Here is a 17,246-nt window from a genome sequence, read left to right as displayed (position 1 = left end):
TATAAGAGTTGCTGTGGTCATGGTGTCTCTTCACAACAACAGAACACTGTCTAAGATGGTTTGTTTGTTCTTTTAATGGTCCTGGAACCCAGGACCTCACACATACTAGCCAAGTATTCTACTCTCGGACACAGTTCTTGTTTTGTTGTTGCTGTTTGGTTTGGAGGTTGTCCTGGAACTCGCTCTGTAAACCAGGCTGGTCTTCAACTCACAGAGATCCACCTGTCTCTGCCTCCCAAGTGCTGGGATTAAAGGCAAGAGCCACCAACGCCCGGCCCAGCCACAGTGATCTTGTTTTAAACCCTTGCATTATCCATAGCTGTAGCTCAGTGGTAGGGCTTTCGCTCAACATGTGTGAGGCAGAGGGTGAGTTGTATCCCTTATACTAGAAACCAAACCCCAAATCTTGACTCCAAACTTCCTTTGTACCTGAATGGTATGGTTTGGTAACGCAGTGTCTCTTGCTGGCTTTTATGTTGAAGCCTTGGTCTCCACCTGGTGGCCCTCATCTTGGAAGGCTTTGGAAACTAGGCTAGTTGAAGAAAGTGAGTCACACAGGCATGTCCTTGAAGTGTATTTTGTCCCTTTGCTTCCTGGTGGTGGCAAGGTAAGAAACGTGGTTCCTGTACATTCTTCCGATACAATGCTTGGACATGGATGGAGCCCTCTGAGGCCATGTGCCCAATTATATGGTTCCTTCCTTAGGTTGCTTTTGGGATATTTTGTCACAGCAGCATGAGAACTAACAGTGAGCTAAAACATTTGTTATTCAGGATCACTTGCCACAGAAGGGACTTTAGCCCCTCACAGGAATCCTTTAACTTAGACCTAACACCTGAGAGCCAATGCTTGCATGCTGGACTGGGGAGTGGATGTGAGGGAGATGCATCTTGAGTTTACAGATGCGGAGAGCCAGGCTCTGGGTGGCAAGCCTGTATTTTCCCATGGTTGCAGGTGCCCCTTGAACCTGCATATTCCTGCCACAGCGCCTCCTATCTCTTTTGGCTGATGACCATCCAAGACCAGCAAACACTTCTGTGGCTTGCATTCCTCTCCTGGTAGATGCTATATTCTTTAACGAAACAATTGTCGGGAGGAAAAAAAATTGTAAAGTCCAAACCCATATCAAAGTGTGTGTTAAGCTGACCACAAGCTGCACATCAGAGACCTCGGACACTCACGACTGCCAGATCCGAACCTGGGCTGGCCACAGTGGAAGCATGATTGGACCCTTGGCTGGCCATAGTGGAATCACGTCCCAGGACTTTCCAAGGCGCAAACTTCTGAACCTCCCCCTGGGCAGCGACGGAGACTGGAAGGTCGCTTGTTGCCTCGTGCGCTTTCCATTCGCTTCCAGCACTTCTGTAAACTTCTCTGTCCTGAAGTTTGTGCGCCGGCCTTTGGAGACACACGGACCTCGGGGTTGGAGGGGCAAGGGGTGCGTCCAAGGTTACAGAGACTGCGACTCACTCAGCCAGCGCTGGGCGGGCTTGGAGAGGCGGCGGAGGGCGGGGACTGCAATCGGCCAGGCCTGTGGGTCCCCGTACCGAGTCTGAGCCCCGGCAGCGCGAAGACCACATGGAGCTCCCGGAGGAGTCTGCTCCCGGACCGGGAGGCGCGGACGCTGCGTCCGAGCGCCGTGGACTGCGCCTGCTGCTGTCCGGCTTTCAACAGGAGCTGTGGGCGCTCCTGGTCCTGGCGGGTCCTGCGGTGAGTCAGGTGGCCTCGGCTGAGAGCCGGTCCCCTAGGATTGGGGGCCCAGTTACCAAAGTTGCCGCGTCTGACTTAGCGGGTTGGGAACTGGGAGAACCGGCGGCAAGCTACTGTTGCGCCAGTGTGGAGAGCCTGGTGCGCCTCAGCGCCTCAGCGTGCGCCCTGAAGCTAGAGGTTCCTGAAAGTAGGAATGAGCAAACAAGAACGTTTCTTTGCAAACAAGTGGTGAAGCCTGCGGGGTCGGGTATCTGTACAATCAACCCGGGGCAGAGGCATGGAGCAGGAAGGTGAACTGCCACCTTGGAGTTAGGTTTTCGAAACTATTTGTAGTCTAGAGCCAATGTCTGACACGGAGGCACCCTGTGCCAGCTCCTTTCTCACCAAACACTGCGCTCAAAACCTGAGTTATTTTTTGTTTTTGTTTTGTTTGTTTGTTTGTTTTTTTGGTTTTTCGAGACAGGGTTTCTCTGTGGCTTTGGAGGCTGTCCTGGAACTAGCTCTTGTAGACCAGGCTGGTCTCAAACTCACAGAGATCCGACAGCCTCTGCCTCCCGAGTTTTTAATGTAGTCCTCTTTGGGGTGGAGTGCTCTAATCAGTTGGTTTTACTTATTAAGCTGGGCCTTCTTTACTGCTGTCTCATAGAAGCAATGTAGTTTTAAAGACCACAGAGCCACATCACATATGCACTTATTCCTGTTCTCTGCCACTTTGGGAGGGGGGGTTCAGTCCTCAAGGGCGGAAAAAGCCACTTTTTTGGCCAAAAGAACATGCCAGTGTGTGTCCGAGTGAATATACTATTGGCGTAAGGGCAAACATTCAGGCACTAAGCTTGGAGCTCCTGGATGCAGGCATGTGTGACCTCTTGGATTGGTGGGCCTACTCTTGGATATGGTGGCACACACAGTAGGGTGTGGAGCAACAAGAACCAAACCCAGGGCAAACCCATCAGCTGCAGGTCCACCGGGGCAGAGGAACTCACAGCCCTCTGTGGACAAGAGCTGCTGGTGTTCAGTCTTCAGACCTGGAGTTCAGGTCCCTGCTTGGATCGTCCCAGGTGTGTTAGGTAATAGCCGGTGAACACAGAGCAGTCCTGCTCTCTTCTCTCCAGAAAGTGAAGAGAGGCTAGCTTTGCCTCAACTTAGTTTCACAGAGCTGCTGTCAGGAAGACTTTCTAAGAGCCAAGTGTGGTAGCCATGGCCTGGAATCTCAGTACTCTTGGGGAGACTGGGCCAGAAGGGTCAATCACCCCAAGTTCAAGGCCATCCAGGGCTACAGAATGAGCTCCTGCTTCAGAAATCCAAAAAGGAAAAATAGCAGCAGCATCCGGAGCATCTTCTAGTTACCGGATCCCCAGCATTAGACTGATAGAGGGGGAACTGGCTCCTTTTCCGGCATGGGACCATGAATGAAGACATGTATGCCATTGGTTTCTTACCAATACAATGTGTATTCATTGCAGTGGGGGAAAAGAAAGGAAGGAAGGAAGGAAGGAAGGAAGGAAGAAAGAAAGAAAGAAAGGAAGGAAGGAAGGGAAGGGAAGAAAAAGGACACTAAGACTAACAGAAGGAAAGAAGGGAAATCTCAGCTTATGGAGCAGCCAGGTGACCTGATGACTGCTTTGCAAGAGCGTCATCAAGATTTCTGTCTCACCACAGCTGGCTTGTTTATATTTTGAATTTGCATGTTTGCCTGACTTGGTATTTCTCAATTAAACCTCCAAGTGGAACAACTTCTCCGTCAGTTGTTACTGATGTGAAGTGATTCTGTTACTGTTGTGTAAATTATCAGAAACTAGTCTTTAAGGCAGTTGTGGTGGTCTACTTGTAAAAGCATTGATTCCTTTTTGCTTTTAACAACAGTGGAGTGTCACCTTGACTGGATTCTTGGCTGAAGCAGGTGGGACCTCTTCTCAGATAGCGACAAATTACCTGGTGACACGGGCTGTTTCTGAATCGAGTGTGAAGACCTTGTGGTCTGTGCTGGTATCTGTTCACCGAGCAGCATTCTCATGGAACAGCTCGTCTGCCTCCATACCCTAGACTTGTTTTGGCTTTCCTTGCCTTTTCCATGTTTTGATAGTAGTGTAGTTGGAAGCCTCTGGGATGAGGCTTTAACTAGTTTCTGCCTCTGGTTGGTGTGTAGATAGCAGCTTTGGACTACTCTCCTCACGTATTGCTCTAGTATGTTCTGGTGGGATGCCACACCTTGAGGCACACTTTGAGACCTTCTGTAGGCCCTTTCCAGGCCTTTGATCCTGAACCCTTGGTAGGTATGTGTGTTTGGGGGTGTGATGCTACAAATATGCTGGCTGAGTTTTACTGGTAGGATCTCCAGCCCCAAGCATCATAATGATGAATAGTCAGAGATCGGCTACACTGCCTAGAAAGTCCCCCATCATCCCTGATATGGAAGAGAGCACCAACGGGAGAGTGGAGATGGGAAAATAAGTGGTAGGGCACTGCCTGGAGAGGTGTTCTGCAGTGTGCACTGGGTGGCCTGGCTTCTCTGGCAGTAGGGAGGGTAGAGATGTTTTCTCACCTTGAGTTAAACAGATGGAACCAGGAAGCCTTGGTGGTCAGTGACGCCGGAAGGCAAGACTAACACTCAAGTAGTATAAAAACAGCTTGAATGTTGCCAGGAGCAGTAGGGAATATGCATGTTATGGCATGTTGCTTGCTGCCTTGGACATAGGTGTATTGTTGGGTGCCACTGTTTTTCCTAAGTGAAAGCATTTTAAATAGAGCTGCCTGGAAAGGTTGTGTAAATACCCTTAATAGCATAGTGTACATACTTAGGCAAAGTTCAGGTGTTTATCTCCAGCAAGTTTGGTGTTTGTATGATTGTCCACCTGCTTTTGTGAACTTGAATCAACCTATGGACCAGAGTATCAATGAACTGGACTGTTACTGCTGAAGAAATGGTGGGGAACTTGGTGTAAGATGCTGACAACAAATCTTTTTGTTGTTGTTGTTGTTGTTTGTTTTTTTTTTTTTTTCGAGACAGGGTTTCTCTGTGTAGCTTTGGAGCCTATCCTGGCACTCGCTCTGGAGACCAGGCTGGCCTCGAACTCACAGAGATCCACCAACCTCTGCCTCCTGAGTGCTGGGATTAAAGGCGTGCACCACCAATGCCCGGCACAAATCTTCTAACATAAAAAAAGTGTTTATTTCTTGTGTCTCAGCTGTATTTAAGGGATTAGAGAGCAAACAAACAAACAAACAAACAAAAAAGATTTCTGTCCCAATCAATGTAGTCTCTTGTGGTTATTTATGGAGCTCTTCTTGGTTCCTCCACCTCTGTGTCCAGCTGCTGGGCATCCCCTATTTCCCGAGGGCTGTGCTTATTGTCTACTGCCCTATCTTCCCAGGCTCCACTGTCAAAAGGTAGGGTGTCTGAGCATCCACCCTCTTTCTTTCTCATCACATTTATTTATTTATTTATTTATTTATTTATTTATTTATTTATTGCATGGGTATGTTTGGCGGTGGTGCAGGGATGCCATAGCACACTGATGGAGGCCAGAGAACAACTTGCAGGAATTGGTTCTCTCCTTGCAATGTCTCAGGCATTGAACTCCGGTGGTTTTGGCTGAGTCATCTCACAGGCTGGCAGGATTTTTACTTTCTCATTCACTGAATCTTCTCCAGAGCTCTTCCCAAGATGGCTCTGCAGTCTTTACATAGTGTATGGAACAAAACATTAAGCACTGTGCTTACCCCCTGAACTTAGTTCTGCGGTCTGACACCTGCTTAGCCGTCATGCCTTACCTTATTCCCACTTTTCTACCCAGCCCACTTCCTTCAGAGGCCTAACCTCAGCCTTCTTGCTTCAGATCCACTGCCCTTCTCTGCCTGGAAGTTCTTCATGCAGCTTTGAGTTCAACTTAACACCTCTTGGAATCTTCTCCAACTTCTGCATCTCAGCCCAGCTTCTGGGCACTGACATGAGCATTCCATTTCAACAGAGGAAGCATTAGGGTCATGGAGACATCTGTCATCTCACACTGGTCCAGAGAAAGTACTGCATTAGGGTCATGGAGATATCTGTCATCCCACACTGATTCAGAGAAAGTACTGCACTAGGTCACAGAGACATGGCTGTTATCATACACTGGTATGACTGGTTGTTATTTCAGTCCTGGTTTTGCCAGGTGGCTCTGGAGACATCATCATTCAAGAAGACAACCTGCTGGTTCCATAAGATAATTGATTCTGCATTTAGGGAGGAGCACTCCAGTGTCCTTTAGGAAGTAATTACTGTCACGTGAGAGATAACCCCCTCATGAGTGATTTGTCTGTGGGGCTCTGTTGTTCTTGGGATCCAAGATGACTGAAGGATTAAAACATGACTGGAGATTTCCAGATGTCTTGGGGGCTGGAGCAGGGTATTATGGATGCCTTAGTTGTCTTTATCTTTCTGCCTTCATTCTTCAAGGGGATAAGATGGGTTAGGTATGACTGATTCTTAGCCAGAGCTCTGTAAGTAATTAACATGCCTACGTGTGGAGCAGGCAGGAATCCAGTTCCAAGCAAAGGACACAGACTGAAATGAAGGCCAAGCTGCCACCTTGCTTTTAGTTACTTAAGGTCCCCTGTGGGGAGGTTGGTGCATTTTAGTTCTCTATGGAGAAGTGCTCAGCTGTGTTATTACACTGTCCATATCTTTTCTGTCTGTGTTATGGCTTCCAAGGTTGAGTGGCAGAGAGAACACAGACTGGGGACCACTGTGTACTTCAAAGACACTGCTGTGGTCTGAGTTGATCCTGGTGACTCTGGCTGAGCTTCCTAGTGTGTACAAGGACAAATGTCCCAGATGATGGTTGTGCTGGCCTATTGTGGCTAAGAGTGGACTTGCAGGCCACTGTGGGAGGGGATGAAGGAGGCCCTTCTACAGTTCCTGCACAGTCTACTGAGCAGGCTGTTACTTGTTCTCCCTCCGAGCACCAGGCCCCAGGCACACCCCACCCTCCCTTCTCCTATCTTAAGTTGCAAGGCAAGAAGGGCCTTGCCACCAGGTTCTGTATTGTGGCCTGCTGAAAAACAGAGCATTATCCTTGGACAAGAAGGAAGGAAAGATGGACACACTCCCTTATGGAGCTTCGCCCTGCTCCTACTCTGGTAATTTCTGGGATATGTTTGGTTCTGTCTGAGCTATGCCCACTTCAGTTCACCCAACAGCTATATGGAGAGAACCAGTCCTTGTCTAGAAGCAACACACCTTCCAGCAGCATAGCTCCAAAAGGTCTTGGGTATCCTCAAAGTATGATTGTTGGCCATATGTATCTTTGCATGGCACAGAGGTAAAGAAAATATAGAAATGCAGATTCCTCGGCCCCATAAACCTCCTGAATCAATATGTTGAGATGGGCCAGGAAACATTTTGAATATCTGCAAGTAATTTACATCTGAGGCCAAGTGCTCACTCAAAACTTTGCAACCAAGAGCTGGGAAATCAACAAACTGCTGCTCCAGAGTGCTGCTCTTGCAGGTACTGGCTATGTTCAGTACCAACCTGGGTAGTGAGCAAAATTATTGGCGTGCTCCCAGCAAAGCTGCAGCAGGATTGTGAGGCGACTGGGTAACTGGCCTGGGCTTTGGAAGTGTATCTCACGTGAATCACCTGAACTTAGCTCAAATTCCTGGGCTTTTGTGTCAGAGAAACAGCGTTGTGGGGGAATTCACAGTAGTCACTGGAATGTGAGGCTGCAAAGCTTAGTGGTTGAGGATTCATTTTTCCTCATAGCTGAGCTACCTGAGAGAATTAGAGGTACTCAATAAAGCAGGAGCTTCTCATGTCAAGTCCCAGATTCCTCTGCTGTCCAGTTGGGTGATTTCACTTGTGCCTTAGCCCTTGTGTTAATTACTTTACCAAGACCAAGGCAGTTCATAGAAGAAAGGGTTTATTGTGGCTTATGGTTCCAGAGGACTGGAGTCCATCATGGTTAGTATGGAGTCCCCAAGTCTTCCACATTCCTCTGGGAAACAAGGTCAGGTTCTTTACAGCCACAGATCACTCCTTGGTACCAACTTCTGTATTAGCTCCTTTCCCGCTGTTGTGATAAACACCATGGCCATAGAAAACACTAATGGAGGAAAAGGTTTATTTCCACTTATACTTCCGCATCACAGTCCATTGTCAATGGATGTCAGGGCAGGAGCCCAAGCAGGAACCCAGAGGCAGAGACTAAAGCAGAAACCATTGAGGAATGTTGCTTACTGGCTTGCTCTCATGGATCGCTCAACCTGCTTTCTTCTAGCATCCAGGACCACCAGCCCAGGGGTGGTACTGCCCATAGTGAGCTGGTCCCTCCCATGTCACTCCTCAATCAAGAAAATGCCCCACAGGCCAATCTGGTGGGGGCATTTTCTCAATAGAGTCATTTGATCTTCCCAGATGAGTCTATCTTGCATCAAATCGACCTAAAACTAGCCAGCACACACTTTGCATGCTATATTGAAATCATGTGTTTGTTCACATGGCTCAGCAGTATCCATGTTTCTTTCCCTGGGGAATTGGATGGGCAGCTCCATGCTTTCCCTTACACTGTGGTGGTGGATGCTCGTCCTGACTCCTGCGCTCTCTTTCCAGTTCTTGGCCCAGCTGATGATGTTCCTGATCAGCTTCATAAGTTCAGTGTTCTGTGGCCACCTGGGCAAGCTGGAGCTGGACGCAGTTACACTGGCAATCGCGGTACGTATAAGACTTTCCATAAAGGCTCACAGAGCTGTCTGCTGTGTGCCTCCTGCTGCTGTGACAAATGACCATAGCCCAGAGGCTTGATCATGCTGTGTGTTTCCTTGCAGTGCTGGAGGTCAGGAGTCTGAAACAGGTTTCATGGGACTAGAGTCAGGGTGCCAGCAGGGCTGCAGCCTTAGGAATTATCCTTTTTAGGGTAATCTTGCAGAATTCCAGGCCTAGTGAGTTAGATGAAGCCATCTTTGGAAGGCATTATTCCAGTTACCATATCATCTGGTATGTGGTCCCTAGAGCTCAGAGTTTGAATGTGGGAAAAGGGAATTGGATAGGTGCCTTGAAGTTTGCCGAACTCAGGAGGTGCCATCTTACCTATGCACCAACATTTCCAAAACAAATGAAAGTTCTAATCCAGAAATGGAATGGGAGGGTAGGGTCTAGATCCAAACCAGCCTCCAAATCTGAAATTGGGAGGAGCCCCAAATTCTCTTTTCAGTATGCAATGCCTAACAACAAGGTGATATTGTAGGGATTGGTAACTGGCCCTGTGAGGTCAAGAGTCCCATCAACTTATTCGGTTTAGTTAGTCATGTGTTTCTTTAAACATGGACTCTGGCTCTTTTGCAGGGTATACTCCTATTCTCCATATCCTTCTCCTTGTCCTACCCTATCTCCACTTGCCTTGTCTCTAGGCAAACCCTCTACCATTGAGCAATACCACAATTCCTTACTTGAAAATCTGAGGCAATATGGAAGTATATGCAGGTAAGCCTCAGGCAGGTTTCTATTGGCTGAGGTCTTGTGATAAGTCAACCCTTTCAGTAGGCTGAGTTCAGCTATTGTCCCCTTGAACTTTGGCTACAGATTCAGTGAGGCAACAGCCCGAGGCCCCTTCGATGCTAGTTCCTGATTCTAGTGAAGGCAAGTGTGTCTGCAAAGAAGTCTCCAGAAGGCACTGGCTTTGACTATGCATTTGCCTCTGTGTCCTTCCTGTGAGTCAGGGGCTTGACCCAGGCCACACTGGAGAAACAACCCTCTTCTGAAATGTGGATGGAAGTGTTTCAAATTCCTGTGTGCATCTCAGACTATTGGCTCACTTTAACCAGTTGAACATATCTAGTCTGAAACTCCAAAATCCAAACTGCTCCCAGATCTGAGATGCTGTGCTTTGTCATACTGGTGCTAAAGTTTCAGATTTCTGAATATTCTGGATTGTGGTGTTTTGGATTAGAGATGCCCAGCTGGTCCTAGTTTCAGGTGAGTAGGCTTGCCCCAAACTGCTGCTACCATATTCCTTTAGGAGCTGCTCTGAAGTTGGAGACCAAGACAGATAAGTCTTCAAAAAGGCTGTGCTATGATCTCTGGCATGGGGTTTGGAGTCCCTGTCTGAGCTTTTGCATGTCCTTCTAGCTGACCCAAGTGATCTGAGCAGGTGCTCCAGGAAGAGGTCGGGCCACACCATGGTTCTGATCTACAGGAACAGAAAACGGGCCTCCTTTAACTCATTCTCTGTTCTCTTCCAGGTTATCAATGTCACTGGCATTTCAGTGGGGCATGGCTTGTCTTCCGCGTGTGACACCCTCATCTCCCAGGTAAAAGGAAGTACCCATTCTCAGTGACTCCACACATCTTTTCTTTGATGTAGATGGAGGAACTCACTACAAGAGGAAGAGTCATGTGTACACACAGATGAGGAACTCAGAGCAGCAAGCCCCTGTCACCCTTTGCCAGCCACAGACTCTGGTTTTCCCTGCTACCATCTTTGAAGTGTGGCTAGGGTTCTTTCGGCTCTAGCAAAAAGTGTTGTTCTTCATGTTTGTCTTTGATCAAACAGGGAGCCCGTGTAAAAGCCCCTCCTATAACTTTCATGTTGGAGTTTGGTGTGGTCCTGGGCATCCTTAACTGAATCTGTATCAGGACTATCTGGAGGGCTTGCCAGAGTGCAGGTTGCTGGGCCCCACCCAGGACTGTGGGTGAATGTTCAGCATCCCCCAGGAGAGTGGTATTCCTAAATGGAAAATACCCTAAGATGAAAATGCATCTAATCCCCCTCACCGAGTAGATATCCCAGCTCAGCAGCATGGAACACAGCTTGGTCCCCCATGATTCATAACTGAATGAGAGCTGTGTGTGGCTCCTGTGCTGCCCAGCATTGAATAAGAGGATCACGCCCCATATCACTAGCCTGGGGAAGGATCCAAGTAAAACCTCAAGGCTGGTTTCTACCATGTGTGAATTTCTTTTGCACCAACTTGGAGTTGAGAAGTTAAGCCAGTCCGTCTTAAGCAGAGGGCCATTGGTACTTGGCAGTTTCACTGGTGTGTGTTCCCCTCTATAACTGGTCTGAAGTTCCCACATAGATTTTATGGGACAGAAAGCTGAGAGACACCGGCATGTTCTGGTTCTGTAAGTTGGTAGGAGCTGGTGCCCCACACTTCTGGTCTTTGGCCCAGTTCCTGCTTTAGTAGGTCTGGAGTCAGGCATTTCTAACAAGCTTCCAGGTGATGCAAACCTGATGGCATACTAGAACTGAATGGGACCTTTAACATGTCATTGCTACTGGGGTCCTGTGTAGTATATTTTTGTGATGCTGGGCAGTGCAGCCAGCCCAGCTCTCAATCAGTCACACCATCTTTCCCTAGAGAGAATGGCCAAGCCACCTGCTTTCTTATGAGGCATGACTGAAGGCTTCTGAGGGACAGGTGGGATGTGCTGCTTCTGTTTAATGTGTTTGTTTGCCTGTGCTCCCCAGACATTCGGGAGCCAGAACTTGAAGCACGTGGGGGTTATCCTGCAGAGGGGGATACTCATCCTGCTCCTCTGCTGTTTCCCCTGCTGGGCGCTCTTCATCAACACTGAGCACATTCTACTGCTCTTCAAGCAGGACCCAGATGTATCCAGGTAAGGCAAGGTTGGGGCCAGGGCAGGGCACCATCTTTGTAGAAAGATCATTTATACTCAGCCTCTGGGTGACAGAGGCCAGGGAATCACACCAAGATGAACTCAAGACGCTTGGCTGGTCCTTTCCAGGCATTGATAATTTCCATATCTGGCTTGTGAGACCTGGATTCCCTCTCAATACTGGTTTCTAGGATTGAGAGTTTGGAGTGGAATTGCTTTCACGAACATCTTCCCATTGGGTTGGCAGTCTGTAGCTTGTTAATACTTGGTGACTTCTGACCACAGTTGGTATTAAAATCACTTCGGTACTATAGATAGTTCTCTAGGCCTCTAGGCTTCATACACCCAGGTCCTTAACTGGCACAGGTGAGGCCTGGACATCAGCAACTTCCAAATCTTCTTTGCGTGAGCTGCCATGTTTGAGACCCACTGGCTTAACTGATTGAAACCTTTGAAAAAGCGCTTGCCACATGCCAGTAGTTATGAGCCCACAGGTATTCGACAACAGCTGAAGACATGCCTGTATATCTCATTGGGCAGAGGGTCTTGGGAACCAGGAAGGCTGAGAGATAGCTTTTGGTGCCCTGGGCAGCTCCCATAGCCAGGGGCTGTCCAGCTGCAGGGTAAGGCTTAGAATCCCTGCTCTAGATCTTTAGACAGGAAGAAGCAGGAGGTGAATCGGGATGCAAGGTGGTGTGATTTGTATAGTTTTCCATTTGCTCCAACTGCTGAAGTCCATTTATTTCTGAAGAACCAAGAATGCTGCAGCCATGTCCTGCCTCTCTGAGGGAGCGGTGGCCTCTGTCATCATTTTCACTATTTTCTGTTGTGTAGGCTCACCCAGACTTATGTCATGATCTTCATCCCAGCGCTTCCTGTGAGTTTCCAAGGGGTCAAAGACTCCATTCTTGGGCCCTTGGGTGAAAAGTGGAAGGGATGTCATGAGTTAGTTCAGTCTGACGTAATTCTCACATGTGACATTGGCTCATCACAGAAGTGTGCTTTTAATTATGTCCCTTAAGGACACACCAGCATTTGTCTCTTAAACAACACAAGAAACTCTAGGGTGGGAGTCACTGCCTTGACTTCTTGTCTCTGCTGAATCCTTGGGGCATCCAGCAGAAGAGTCCAGAATGTATTTTTAAGGGGTAAAGTCTTGTCCATCTCAGATCCCCCAAGAGTATTACTTTGACCTTTAGACAGTTGTGTGTTAATGTTTAATAACAAGTTGTAGGTAGTCAATGAACTGTCAAACCGAAGAGGGCTGGGTGTTTGCTGGGATGGCCACAGCTGGGGGACTTAAACAGCAGATATTTATTTCCTCACAGTTCTGAAGGCTAGAAGTCCAAGATCATGGTGTGGGCCTCAGTGGTTTCCTGGTGACAGCTATCCTTGGCTTGCAGGTGGCCCTTTTTGTTTCCACATAACATGGTTGTCTCTTCTTATAAACATACCAGTTTGGGCTGGAGAGATGGCTCAGCAGTTAAGAGCACTGGCTGTTCTTCCAGAGGACCTGGCTTTAATCCCCAGCACCCACAACTGTTTGTAACTCCAATTCCAGGGGATCTGACACCTTCATACAGACATACATGCAAGCAAAAGCACCAATGCATATAGAATAAGAAGGAATAAATCATTAAAAATGTTATAAACACACCAATCCTATTGAATTAGAGTCCTACCCAGGGTCCTCACTTTGATTTGTTTAATCACCCTCTAAATCCAGTTGCATGTGGGGATAGGGCTTCTGTGTGTGAATTTGAGGGACTCAGTCTGCCCTAATGGTAGCCATTTGCCCTCACAATTGGCATGTACTTCTTAGTTCATCATAAAATGTTTTATTTTACCTTTTATCTTTATATTCCAGGGGATGGAGCCCAGTGCCTTGCATGCTAAATGAGTACTCTATCCCTGAGCTATACACTCAATCCTACCCCATAAAACCACTTAAGTGTGGTTTTATTATCCCACCAAATAAGATGAGAGCTGGGCTATACTAGGATGTCAGTGTACACCCTAGGAGACAGTGCCTCTTTTTGCCAGACAGGGAGTCAGGGCATACCTCTTTTGTTGTTGGGACAACCTAACCTAATACCTAACAAAAGCAACTTAGAAAAGGACTTACTTTTAGCTTATAGTACCATGATGGTGTGATTGGCTCCTCAGTGACCCCAGGAGACCAAGAATGCTTGCTTGTAGCTCTATGGCTCCCCAGGAAGCAGGAGTTCAGGTCTGTCGTGGGGCCAGTCAGAACCCATGACCCCATACCTCCCAAACGTTCCACAGCTTCCCCCAAACAGCTTGACTACCCGAGGACCACATGCCTAAACACACGAACCGTAGGAGACATCCACATCCCACCAGGGCAAGCACTGTTCGGATTATGTTCATTCAGATAGAAGGTGTGTGAAGCCCCTGGACCACAGACACTGTTTGCCCCAGGTTTAAATGAGGCTGTGTGGAGTGGCGAGCAGCCAGGGTGGCTGTGGGGACAAGCCTGCTCTGACACCCAGATTTCTGATGTATGGGTCAGGATGCAGAACTAACCCTGACCTCTTGTTCTCTTGTAGGCAGCCTTTCTTTATACGTTACAAGTTAAATACTTGCTCAACCAGGTAATGCTGACTTCCCCCTTTTCTTCGGGGGTGGGGCTGATAGAATCAAGGAGCCAGTGGAGGGAACTGGCCTGCTGAGGTCACTGCAAGATGCTTTCAGGCTTGTGCACACAGGGCTTTGATGTGGAGAGATCTCTTAAGTGACATCAAGGAATGAATGAAGCATTATTCTTGGCTCTAAAAATGTATATCCAGTTCCCACTTGGAAATATTGCCATTGGCAATGCTGAGATTAGCATCTCTGTGTTCTTTGGCTCTTTCCTGGTACAGGCCTGTCTGCTCTCTGTAAAGGGCTGAGGGTCACAGTGGCTTGGCTGGGTCTAGGTCGTCCACACCTCTTCTCAGTTTGTTTGAAAACTCCTGCTTTCTGGGGCAGAGGGTGTAAAAGCTCAGATTGTATTGACAAAAGAATAGTCAAGACTCTTCATAAATGGCCATTGCCAAAGGCCCTGGAAATGATGGCCCTGACTTACTGGGGGTGGGTTTATGAGGATGGTGTGTGATTTAGGACTGTGGAAGCCTTCTAGCATGTGTAAGAGGGATGCATGAATGAGGGGTAGAAAGAGGCAGGGAAGTTTCCCACTCACTGGATACTTTATTAACGTTAGCGTTGCATACTTGAATTAGTTGAGCACAGGTGATGGAAACAGCATTTCTAATTGGTCTCCAGGCTGTCTCTTCTCTGTCTAGACTCTTGTATGAACCAGGTAGAATCCTTTTCATGTCACAGTGGCTCCTGCTTGTCTTTCTGTCTCCCAGTAGTGTGGTGACCTTTTATCTCACGGATGCAGGGAGGACAGAGAGTGTGAACATGAAGTGTCCAATAGCTGAGGCTTGAGGGAAGGACCTGGAGGTAGAGAATTGTAGATGAGAGGAGCTGGGGGATACGATCTGAATTATGGTGGACCAGTGTAGCTCGGGGTCTGGGAGGGAAGTGTTCACAGACAGCAGGTGCCAGGCACCAGTTACTAGGCAGGAGAGCTGAGTGTGGTCAGACGGCTGCAGTCCAGAAGGCACAGCACACAGTGGCTTAAGAGGAGCAGGCTGGCTGATCTGCTAGGGCAGTGTGCTGTCTCTACTGGGGACTGGGTTGGTAGAAAACAAACTAATTTGTGTTGCAGAGATGAAAATGGTGGGATGACAATGGTCTAATAAGAAGGAAGAATTGTCCCAAAGGAGCAGGATCCACGGTGATGGGTGGGCTCTGGAGACCAGGCAGTGGGCTCTGGGAGAGGCAGGAGTGCTTTAGCTTAAGCATACTGCTTGTTTGGAGGAACATACTCCCCTGAAAGAGGGCACTAGTTTACTCCCCTGAAAGAGGGCACTAGTTAGAAAGGGAGAAGAGGAAAGACAGGGAACACAGACCCATAGCAGAGGAGAGAGGGGATTTGAACCTGTGTCTTCTGGAAGAGCAGCCCATGCTTTAACTGCTGAGCCATCTCTCCAGTCCCTTGTCTTAATGTGAGGCATGAAGTAGGGAGGGCATTTTTTTTTTTAATCTCCTGCTCCTGCTTCTCAGGGTTGGCTGTGAAGGGGTCCACTCTCCATTTCAGAAAGAAATATAGTTTCACATGGTCTTTGGTCCAGCGTCTGAATTTCAGTTTTGGTGGAGAAAGTATAGTTTATCTTCAACCTCTTGCAAACGCCACCTTCCCCTCTGCTAATTCCTGACACTCTGCACACAGCAAGGAGGACCTCTGCTTTTGTTCCTCTCTCTGCTGCCTTCTCACCTCCTACCCATTGGAGGTCAGAGCTCTCTTTACTTACAGCAAAGAGGAGGACCCAGAGGGGAGGGGAGAGTAGGCAGGAGAGAGGCATCCCCAGCTGACTTCCTGCTATGCCCAAGGCCCCTGGTGCTTCAGCATGTAACTGTCATGTCTGTGTCTCCTCATTCCAGGGTATTGTTCTGCCGCAGATTGTGACTGGCATCGCAGCCAACCTTGTCAATGCCCTGGCCAACTATCTGTTTCTCTATCACCTACATCTAGGGGTGATGTGAGTTCGGCTTCCTCTTGGGCAGGGGAAAGAGGGCAGTTTAGCTGGTGTGGGTGTGGCCTTCTTATCCCCTTTGGAAAGTGCTGCCAGAATGAAGGGGATACTGCCCTAAACAGGAGTAACCTTAGGGCCTGTGGTGGAGGAGGGCATAGGAAGGGGTGCATGGTTCCTCAGATCACTGAGACAGGGCCGAGAGGGTGGAGCATAGTGTCCACCACAGCTGCTGGTCTTCCCAGGGGCTCAGCGATAGCCAACACCATCTCCCAGTTTGCCTTGGCCATCCTCCTGTTTCTCTACATCCTCTGGAGAAAACTACATCAAGCCACCTGGGAAGGTAAAGACTACCTTTTGATTGGGCTGTGGCTTTTGCCTGAAGGCTAGACATATTGGAAACCCATCTGCTGTCCCTGCAGGGTGGTCCTGGGAGTGTCTGTATGACTGGGCCTCCTTCCTGCGACTGGCTGTCCCCAGCATGCTCATGCTGTGCATTGAGTGGTGGGCCTATGAGATCGGCAGCTTCCTGAGTGGTGTGTATACAGATGGGATGACTGGTGGGAACCAGCTGATAGGAATGGTCTGGGCTGGGGCAAGGCATCAGCTGTCTGTCTTCACCAGGTATCCTTGGCATGGTGGAGCTGGGAGCCCAGTCCATCACCTATGAATTGGCTATCATTGTGTACATGGTAAGTGTCCAAGACCCTGTGGTGTGGCCATGGTAAAGGTGTCCTGTTTTCTATCCTGAGAGTCCCACAATGAACAAAAGGCATTGGTGGTATTAATACTGTATGAGATGGTTCCTGGACATAAAAATGTCATCCTGGGGCTGGAGAGATGGCTCAGAGGTTAAGAGCACTGACTGCTCTTCCAGACGTCCTGAGTTCAATTCCTAGCAACCACATGGTGGCTCACAATCATCCGTATGAGATCTGGTGCCCTCTTCTGGTGTGCAAATAAACATGGAAACAGAATGTTGTATACATAATAAATAAATAAATTAATTAATTAAATTATCTTCAACCTCCAGTCACCCTGGAGCAGGGACTGGCAATATGGACATGCAATTCTAGCTGCCTAGAGGGTGAAGCTGGGGAGTCACAAGCTCAAGGCTGGACTTCACTAAGGAATAAGATATTTTCTCAAAATAAAAAATAAAAACAGCGGGAACAGCTCAGTGGTAGAGTGTTTGCCTAGTACTCATGAGGCCTTGGGTTCAATCCCTGTCCCCTTCACCTACAAAGTCATCTTGGATCCTGGATAGGCCCTTTATTCCTGGTATGGTCAGGTTTCCCTTTAAGCTGAAGGGTGTGGGGTAGGCAACCCCCCCCAAA

At 48.3% G+C, this 17,246-nt stretch overlaps 1 protein-coding gene across 2 annotated transcripts in view; it reads left to right on the top strand.

Moving 5' to 3' along the window:
- Positions 1 to 1,578: 1,578 nt before the first annotated feature.
- The window catches only part of LOC100774248 (multidrug and toxin extrusion protein 1), a 36,874-nt gene continuing 21,206 nt past the window's right edge, over positions 1,579 to 17,246 (top strand). Inside the window, exons 1-10 of one of the 2 annotated variants that reach the window (XM_027427254.2) lie at positions 1,579 to 1,710; positions 8,303 to 8,404; positions 9,931 to 9,999; positions 11,160 to 11,308; positions 12,143 to 12,185; positions 13,879 to 13,923; positions 15,821 to 15,918; positions 16,155 to 16,252; positions 16,332 to 16,445; positions 16,534 to 16,601. In XM_027427254.2, the coding sequence (XP_027283055.1) occupies positions 1,579 to 1,710; positions 8,303 to 8,404; positions 9,931 to 9,999; positions 11,160 to 11,308; positions 12,143 to 12,185; positions 13,879 to 13,923; positions 15,821 to 15,918; positions 16,155 to 16,252; positions 16,332 to 16,445; positions 16,534 to 16,601 (918 nt within the window). Of the gene's footprint in view, positions 1,711 to 8,302; positions 8,405 to 9,930; positions 10,000 to 11,159; positions 11,309 to 12,142; positions 12,190 to 13,878; positions 13,924 to 15,820; positions 15,919 to 16,154; positions 16,253 to 16,331; positions 16,446 to 16,533; positions 16,602 to 17,246 lie in introns of both variants that reach the window. The other variant, XM_035448075.1, reaches the window with a different exon arrangement.

Source organism: Cricetulus griseus, chromosome 7 (assembly GCF_003668045.3).
Source record: "Cricetulus griseus strain 17A/GY chromosome 7, alternate assembly CriGri-PICRH-1.0, whole genome shotgun sequence".
Taxonomy (NCBI): domain Eukaryota; kingdom Metazoa; phylum Chordata; class Mammalia; order Rodentia; family Cricetidae; genus Cricetulus; species Cricetulus griseus.
The sequence above is the reverse complement of the archived record's forward strand: the minus strand, read 5'-3'. Positions and strand labels throughout refer to the sequence as shown.